Source organism: Zea mays, chromosome 10, assembly GCF_902167145.1.
Source record: "Zea mays cultivar B73 chromosome 10, Zm-B73-REFERENCE-NAM-5.0, whole genome shotgun sequence".
Lineage (NCBI taxonomy): Eukaryota > Viridiplantae > Streptophyta > Magnoliopsida > Poales > Poaceae > Zea > Zea mays.
Genome location: NC_050105.1, coordinates 19,711,640 through 19,721,143, shown reverse-complemented (window position 1 = coordinate 19,721,143; position 9,504 = coordinate 19,711,640). Strand labels below are relative to the sequence as shown.

At 45.0% G+C, this 9,504-nt stretch overlaps 1 protein-coding gene across 1 annotated transcript; it reads left to right on the top strand.

Moving 5' to 3' along the window:
• Positions 1–256: 256 nt before the first annotated feature.
• On the top strand, positions 257–2,528 carry LOC100192099 (uncharacterized). Its single transcript, NM_001137522.1, has 5 exons — positions 257–1,008; positions 1,136–1,298; positions 1,623–1,786; positions 1,873–2,131; positions 2,222–2,528. Exons 1-5 carry the CDS (start codon positions 263–265, stop codon positions 2,327–2,329), a joined length of 1,440 nt encoding a protein of 479 aa, NP_001130994.1. The 5' UTR covers positions 257–262; the 3' UTR covers positions 2,330–2,528.
• Positions 2,529–9,504: the final 6,976 nt, after the last annotated feature.

Genomic DNA, 9,504 nt, shown 5'->3' with positions numbered 1-9,504 from the left:
AATAAAGAGCAGGCACTCTCCCCACCTCACCTCAGTCACCACTACTTTCCCGCTCTATCCGTATATAACACCCACCACCACCGCCACTCTCCTTCCTCCTCTGCATGTCTCAACAACCCGTCTCCAAGAAACCACCTTCCCCCCTCGCTCCAATCCCAATCCTTCTCCGCGGACCAATAGAACCCAATCCGATCACTCCCCACGCAGTTTCCCCATATCGAAAGATCCGATCGGAGTCCGGCAGCTAATTCACCGGGGAAAGATGAAGGTCGACAGGGAGATGGAGATTCTGCTGAACGAGATCCCCCTCCTCCACCACGTCGGCCTCCTCGGCGGCAGCGAGGCCGGCGCGGACGACGACGCCGACCTCTCCTTCCTCATCCACGAGCTCGCCGCGATGGGCCTCGTCGACGGCGACGACGAGCTGCCGGCGCCGGGCGCTGCCACCGGCTACGGCTTCCCCACGAAAGGCGAGAACCTTGTCGCCATGCACTCGTTCTCCATGGCCAGCCACTACGCGCACATGCGCTCTCTGTTTGTTCCCGTCACCTTCGACGACGCCGCCGCGGCCGACGGCTGGGACATCCGGTGCTCCCCGCCGCCTTATGTGCCTCTGCCTTCTCCCGCCACGCCGAGGGCCCGGTGCAAGAGCGTGAGGAGGAAGAACGGCTCGGTGATGACGACGAGCCCCAAGAAGTGCGGAGCCGCCGCGGCGGCCAAGTGGCACGGCGAGAGCCTGGCCGGCCTGCGCGGGGTCATGTACCACATGGCGCGCGACCAGCACGGGTGCCGCCTGCTGCAGCAGAGGCTCGACGACGGCAAGCGCGAGGTCGACTATATCTTCGCCGGCGTCTCGCGCCACGCCGCGCAGCTGATGGTGGACCCGTTCGGGAACTACCTCATGCAGAAGCTGCTCGCCGTCTGCGACGACGGGCAGAGGATGACGCTTGTGCTCACCCTCACCGCCGACCCCTTCGCGCTCGTCAGGATATCCCTCAACGTCCATGGGTATAACTGTCAATTCACTCCCAGATTTTTTTGTTTGTTGTTGTTGTTGTTGTTATCAATGTGCATATTTTTGCTTTTGCCCCTGGGTGGCTTGTGGTTTTGGTTGAATTCGGTGATGGCGTTTCAGAACACGGGCGGTGCAGAAGCTGATCGAGAGACTCAGTGCAAGGGAAGAGATTGGTCTTGTCATGGATGCTCTGCGCCCTGGCTTCTTGGAGCTCATCAAGGATACCAATGGCAACCATGTCGTGCAAAAGTGTTTGCATTCGTTTGCTTCAAACGATAATAAGGTCTGTATGGGTGTGCATCTGGAATTTTTGTATGCCGCCATTTGCTCTGAAGTTTAGAGCTTTTTTTCTTTTACTATTCTAGTGGTTACATCTTCTGTAGATGAGCTCTTTGTTACAAAATTTAGACCAAACCTTTCCATTCAGAAAAAAAAGAGACGATAAGGCAGATATAAGTAATTCTGTAACTGTATTATGGCCATTGACATTCTTTTGACACTGATTGATGTCAGATTTGTCTTGGACCGCTTTCACATGTCTGAAGTTTGTGGCCTCACTTTTCGTTTAAGATCAGATATATATTAACTGACAAGCTACAACCTTCAGGCGATCTTTGCTGCTGCTGCACTCCACTGCGTCGATATCGGGATGCAAATCCACGGTTGCTGTGTCCTACAGCGGTGCATTGCGCGGTCGCGTGGTGAGCACAGGGACAAGCTGGTTGCCGCCATTGCTCACAATGGGTTTAAGCTTGCCGAAGATGCATATGGGTAACAACACTACTCTGTCCAAAATTCCTCATACTTTTATCAGGTTGCATCTCTGGAACCAACTTGCAAGATTTTTATGGTTGCAGGAACTACGTTGTCCAGGTTGTACTGGACTTGAAGATACCAACTGCGAATTCAAGCCTTGCGCAACAGTTTGGAGGCAAGTATATCCACCTGTCCATGCAGAAGTTCAGCAGCAATGTTGTGGAGAAATGCCTGAAAGTGTTCAAGGAGGTTGACAAGGCCAAGATCATACTGGAACTCCTTGCCACGCCACACCTGGAGCAACTGCTTCCGCACTGCTATGCAAACTATGTCGTCTACTCTGCTCTCAAGAATTCAAAGGTAAAACTGATGAAAAAAGGATATTTGTTCTTAGGATTTTTTTTTGTAGTAACTAATTGTTGAAATTTGTTACTGTGAGGGGAGTTTCAGGGCTCACTTCATTCCGCACTGATAAATGCAATCCTACCACATGAGGAACTACTTAGGACCAGTCCGTACTGCAAGAGGATATACTCGAAATTTTTTCTGAAGAATTGATGGCAGGTTTGCAGCTTGTAACAAGAACTGCTGCGCTCTTGTGCTATTTTTTTTCAGTTTCAAAAGGCATAAAGATGATCATGAAATAGATCTGTATAAATTAGTATTCTTTGGTCATGTACTCCTAGCTGTACCTGTAATTGATGCACGGCTTGTGCCTGGTGCTGCATAATCATCTGGGACGGAATAAGTTCAATTGAAAGTATCATACAAATTATTTGTATGTTACGTTGTTGTCTTGTTGATGCATGCAAGGATATTGTTGTTGTTACCAACTGATGCAGTTTATCATTACGTTGTTTTGCTACCTTCCTCATTTTTACCCTTAATCGCATTTTTTTGCTTAGTTTTACCCTTCTACTCTATAGCATTGGAAGGACAAAACTAAGCAAAAAACACAACTAAGGGTAAAAATGAGGACACCAACAAAACTAAGGGCACCACCTTAAAAAAACTGAATAAACAAATGACACCGAGTAAGACATAAAATGTGTTGCAACTTGGTGTCGTCCCATTTTCTAGAAGAATTGAAAGAACTACACCAGGGCATGGCGATAGCTTCGTTGTCTGAAATAACAATACAAACACTCAACTTTTCTTAAGAGTCATAGCATCCAATTATTTATAGCAGTAAAGCACATACAAGAAATTACTTGGATCTTATTTATCAATGCTGCGAAAGGGTATCCAACGTAATGGTTAAGACTTTCGAGTAGCACCTCCAAATCTTGTGTTCGATCCCTCTCGGGAGGCGATTTTCTTTAAAATTTTGTATTGCTCATTTCGCATTGGTTTGTTCCAATATGGCATAGAACTATAGTAAAATACCACTCTCCATTTTAAACTAGTATGATGCACGTATCTAGGGGCGGTAATGGATCACGATCCAAATGTTTTTTCACAAAATGGTAGGACCCTAAATAAATTCTAGTTCAAAAATGAATAAAAATAGGGTTCGATCCTAATTTGATCTGATTCTTAAATCTTATAGTGGAAAATTTAGAGCCCATTGTAACCCATACCCGTACCTTGCGACGACACACAATCTTATTCATCAATACGTATATCACACCCTAGTTTGTGGCAACAAGTTCTGGAAGCAACAATGAAGTCAAGAATTTGAATATTTTCATAAAAGATAATAGAAATACAACTTTGTGAGGAAAAATGGACTCTCCATAAAGACATTGAATACCAAACAAAAATATCACCTAGGGGTGAAAATAGGTCAGGTATACCCGTCGGGTCCGGATACGGATAGTGCAAATACCTGTATTTTTTAATACGGATTCGGGTATTTTTATATTCGGGACGGATACGGGTAATACCCGGATAGTGCAACTTCGGATTCGGGTCGGATACGGAGCGAGGACTACCCTATAAATACCCTGAAAGTCAACTAGAGGGGGGTGAATAGGGCGAATCTGAAATTTATAAACTTTAAGCACAACTACAAGCCGGGGATAGCGTTAGGAGTATAAACGAGTCCAAAAAAGAAGGTGAAAACAAATCACAAGCAAATAAGGCGGATTACATGGTGATTTGTTTTACCGAGGTTCGGTTTTTGCAAACCTACTCCCCGTTGAGGTGGTCACAAAGACCGGGTCTCTTTCAACCCTTTCCCTCTCTCAAACGGTCACTTAGACCGAGTGAGCTTCTCTTCTCAATCAAACGGGACACTAGGTCCCCACAAGGACCACCACACAATTGGTGTCTCTTGCCTTGGTTACAATTGAGTTGATCACAAGAAAGAATGAAGAAGAAAAACAATCCAAGCACAAGAGCTCAAATGAACACAAGTCTCTCTCTCACGAGTCACTATTTGATTGGAATGATCTTTGGACTTGGGAGAGGATTTGATCTCTTTGATTGTATCTTGTATTGAATGCTATAGCTCTTGTAAGGTGTTTGAAGGCTAAAAACTTGGATGCATTGAAGTGTGGTGGTTGGGGGTATTTATAGCCCCAACTACCAAAAGAACCGTTGGTGAGGGCTTCTGTCGCATGGCGCACCGGACAGTCCGATGCGCCACCGGACACTGTCCGGTGCGCCAGCCACGTCACTCGGCCGTTGGATTCTGAGCGTTGGAGCTTCTGACATCTGGGTCACCGGACAGTCCGGTGGTGCACCGGACAGTCACTATTCACTGTCCGATGCACCTTCTGGCTCTGCTCTGACTTCTGCGCGCACTGTAGCGCATTAACTGGGAGCCACTCCGCTGGCGCACCGGACAGTCCAGTGCTACACCGGACAGTCCGGTGAATTATAGCGGAGTGGCTCCCAGAATTCCCGAAGGTGACAAGTTCAGACTGAAATCCCCTGGTGCACCGGACAGTCCGGTGCGCCAGACCAGGGCACACTTCGGTTGTCTTTTGCTCTCCTTGTTTGAACCCTTTCTTGGTCTTTTTATTGGTTTGTTGTGAAGCTTTGGCACCTGTAAAACTTATAATCTAGAGAAAACTAGTTAGTCTAATTATTTATGTTGGGCAATTCAACCACCAAAATCAATTAGGAAAAGGTGTAAGCCTATTTCCCTTTCAATCTCCCCCTTTTGGTGATTGATGCCAACACAACCAAAGCAAATATAAAAGTGTAGAATTGAACTAGTTTGCATAATGTAAGTGCAAAGGTTGCTTGGAATGAAACCAATAATTATTTCTACTAGATATGCATGGATGGCTTTCTTCTAATTTAAAATTTTGGACCACGCTTGCACCACTTGTTTTGTTTTACAAATGTTTTGGAAATTCTTTTCAAAAATCTTTTGCAAATAGTCAAAGGTATATGAATAAGATTTTGAGAAGTATTTTGAAATTTTGTCCCCCTGTTTCAAATGTTTTTCCTTTGACTAAACAAAACTCCCCCTTAATAAAATCCTCCTCTTAGTGTTCAAGAGGGTTTTAGATGTTGATTTTGAAGAGGGTATACCAATTTGAAATTATATCAAAAATAAGATACCAATAGAAACATCTTTTCTTTAGCACAAATTTGAAAGACTATATTTTTTGAAATTGGTGGTCGTGCGGTCCTTTTGCTTTGGGCTAATACTTTCTCCCCCTTTGGCATGAATCGCCAAAAACGGATACTTGTGAGTGAAATATAAGCCCTTTACTTTCTCTCCCTTTGGCAAATAATACACGAGTGAAGATTATACCAAGTTGGAAAGCGTTGTAGAGCGACGGCGAAGGATGAATAATTCGATGGAGTGGAGTGGAAGCCTTGTCTTCGCCGAATTCCCTTTCAATCTATGACTTAGCATGAAATGCACTTGAAACCACATTAGTCATAGCACATGAAAGAGATATGATCAAAGGTATATAAGTAAGCTATGTGTGCAAAATATCAATCAAAATTCCTAGAATCAAGAATATTTAGCTCATGCCTAAGTTTGGTAAAAGTTTGCTCATCTAATGGCTTGGTAAAGATATTGGCTAATTGCTCTTTGGTGTTAATATATGCAATCTCGATATCTCCCTTTTGTTGGTGATCCATTAAAAATGATACTGAATGGCTATGTGTTTAGTGCAGCTATGCTCAACGGGATTATCCGCCATGCGGATTGCACTCTCATTATCACATAGAAGAGGAACTTTGGTTAATTTGTAACCATAGTCCCTAAGGGTTTGCCTCATCCAAAGCAATTGCGCGCAACAATGGCCTACGGCAATATACTCGGCTTCGGCGGTAGAAAGAGCCATAGAATTTTGCTTCTTTGAAGCCCAAGACACCAGAGATCTTCCCAAGAACTGGCAAGTTCCTGATGTGCTCTTTCTATTAATTTTACACCCTGCCCAATCAGCATCGGAATACCCAATTAAATCAAAAGTGGATCCCCTGGGGTACCAAAGGCCAAACTTAGGAGTATAAACTAAATATCTCAAAATTCGTTTTACTGCCCTAAGGTGAACTTCCTTAGGATCGGCTTGGAATCTTGCACACATGCATACGGAAAGCATAATGTCCGGTCGTGAAGCACATAAATAGAGTAAATAACCTATCACCGATCGGTAAACCTTTTTGATCTACGGATTTACCTCTCGTGTCGAGGTCGAGATGCCCATTAGTTCCCATGGGTGTCTTGATGGGCTTGGCATCCTTCATCCCAAACTTGGTGAGAATGTCTTGAATGTACTTCATTTGGCTAATGAAGGTGCCCTCTTGGAGTTGCTTCACTTGAAATCCTAAGAAATACTTCAACTCCCCCATCATAGACATCTCGAATTTTTGAGTCATGGTCATACTAAACTCTTCACATGTAGATTCGTTAGTAGACCCAAATATGATATCATCAACATAAATTTGGCATACAAACAAATCATTTGCAAGTGTTTTAGTAAAGAGAGTAGGATCGACCTTTCCAACTTTGAAGCCATTAGCGATAAGAAAGTCTCTTAGGCATTCATACCATGCTCTTGGGGCTTGCTTGAGCCCATAAAGCGCCTTAGAGAGTTTATAGACATGGTTAGAGTACTCACTATCTTCAAAGCCGGGAGGTTGCTCAACATAGACCTCTTCCTTGATTGGTCCATTGAGGAAGGCACTTTTCACGTCCATTTGGTAAAGCTTAAAGCCATGGTAAGTAGCATAGGCAAGTAATATATGAATTGACTCAAGCCTAGCTATGGGTGCATAGGTTTCACCGAAATCCAAACCTTCGACTTGTGAATATCCCTTGGCCACAAGTCGGGCTTTGTTCCTTGTCACCACACCATGCTCATCTTGCTTGTTGCGGAAGACCCACTTGGTTCCTACAACATTTTGGTTAGGATGTGGAACTAAATGCCATACCTCATTCCTTTGAAGTTGTTGAGCTCCTCTTGCATTGCCAACACACAATCCGAATCTTGAAGTGCTTCCTCTACCCTGTGTGGCTCAATGGAGGAAACAAAAGAGTAATGTTCACAAAAATGAGCAACACGAGATCGTGTAGTTGAAAGGGTAATAGGTTTACACCTTTTCCTAAATTGATTTTGATGGTTGAATTGCCCAACACAAATAATTGGACTAACTAGTTTGCTCTAGTCTATAAGTTTTACAGGTGCCAAAGGTTCACAATAAGCCAATAAAAAGACCAAGAAAGGGTTCAAAGAAAGAGAGCAAAAGACAACCCAAAGGCACCCTGGTCTGGCGCACCAGACTGTCCGGTGCACCAGGGAACCCGACGCTGAGCTCGCTACCTTTGGGAAAATCAGAGGGCGCTCCGCTATAATTCACCGGACTGTCCGGTGAAGCACCGGACAGTGTCCGGTGTGCCAGCGGAGCAACGGCTACTTCGCGCGCAACGGTCGACTGCAACGCATTAAATGCGCGTCTGCGCGCGCAGAGGACAGAGGACGCGCAGTTGACGCACCGGACAGTCTACACGACCTGTCCGGTGCACCACCGGACAGCCCAGAGGCCCCACAAGACAGAGCTCCAACGGTTGAACCCCAACGGTCTGCTAACGTGGCTGGCGCACCGGACAGTGTCCGGTGGCGCACCGGACTGTCCGGTGCGCAATGCGACAGCAGTCTTCCAACGGCCATATTTTGGTGGTTGGGGCTATAAATACCCCAACCACCCCACATTCAATGACATCCAAGTTTTCCACCTTCAACACATTACAAGAGCTATAGCATTCAATTCTAGACACACCAAAGAGATCAAATCCTCTCCCAAGTCCGGAATCACTCCAAATCAAATAGTGACTTAAGAGAGTGACATTTGTGTTCATTTGAGCTCTTGCGCTTGGATCGCTTCTTTTCTTTCTCATTCTTCTTGTGATCAAACTCAATTGTAACCAAGGCAAGAGACACCAATTGTGTGGTGGTCCTTGCGGGAACTTTGTGTTCCGTTTGATTGAGAAGATAAGCTCACTCGGTCTAAGTGACCGTTTGAGAGAGGGAAAGGGTTGAAAGAGACCCGGTCTTTGTGACCACCTCAACGGGGAGTAGGTTTGCAAGAACCGAACCTCGGTAAAACAAATCATCGTGTCTCGCTCTTTATTTGCTCACGATTTGTTTTGCGCCCTCTCTCTCGGACTCGTTTATATTTCTAACGCTAACCCGGCTTGTAGTTGTGCTTAAGTTTATAAATTTCAGATTCGCCCTATTCACCCCCCTCTAGGCGAATTTCAGTAGTTACACCCTTATGAATGTCACCGAGGATGGTGTTCACGGGGTGATCTCGTTGGATCGCTTGGTGGACTATTGGGTGTGGCGGTCTTGGAGTCTCATCATCTTCCTTGTCTTGATCATTAGCATCTCCCCCTTGATCATTGTCCTCCTCTTGAGGTGGCTCCTCTTGATCTTCATCATCATCATCTTGAGCTTGATCCTCATCTTGAGTTGGTGGAGATGCTTGCATTGAGGAAGATGGTTGATCTTGTGCATGTGGAGGCTCTTCGGATTCCTTAGGACACACATCTCCAATGGACATGTTCCTTAGTGCGACGCATGGAGCCTCTTCATCATCTAACTCATCAAGATCAACTTGCTCTACTTGAGAGCCGTTAGTCTCATCAAACACAATGTCACAAGAAACTTCAACTAGTCCAGTGGACTTGTTAAAGACTCTATATGCCCTTGTGTTTGAATCATAACCAAGTAAAAAGCCTTCTACAGCCTTAGGAGCAAATTTAGATTTTCTACCTCTTTTGACAAGAATAAAGCATTTGCTACCAAAGACTCTAAAATATGAAACATTGGGCTTTTTACCGGTGAGGAGTTCATATGATGTCTTCTTGAGGATTCGGTGAAGATATAATCAGTTGATGGCGTAGCAAGCGATGTTGACCGCATCGGCCCAAAACCGATCTGAAGTCTTGTACTCATCAAGCATGGTCCTTGCCATGTCCAATAGAGTTCTATTCTTCCTCTCCACTACACCATTTTGTTGTGGCGTGTAGGGAGAAGAGAACTCATGCTTGATGCCCTCCTCCTCAAGGAAGCCTTCAATTTGAGAATTCTTGAACTCCGTCCCGTTGTCGCTTCTTATTTTCTTGATCCTCAATCCGAACTCATTTTGAGCCTGTCTCAAGAATCCTTTTAAGGTCTCTTGGGTTTGTGATTTTTCCTGCAAAAAGAACACCCAAGTAAAGCGAGAATAATCATCCACAATTACAAGACAATACTTACTCCCGTCGATGCTTATGTAAGCTATCGGGCCGAATAGGTCCATGTGGAGTAGCTCAAGCG

Coding starts and splice junctions, on each gene's coding strand:
- LOC100192099 (NM_001137522.1), top strand. CDS start 263: ATGAAGGTCGACAGGGAGATGGAGATTCTGCTGAACGAGATCCCCCTC. Junction 1,299..1,622: donor TTGCTTCAAACGATAATAAG/GTCTGTATGGGT, acceptor TACAACCTTCAG/GCGATCTTTGCTGCTGCTGC. Junction 2,132..2,221: donor CTGCTCTCAAGAATTCAAAG/GTAAAACTGATG, acceptor GGGGAGTTTCAG/GGCTCACTTCATTCCGCACT.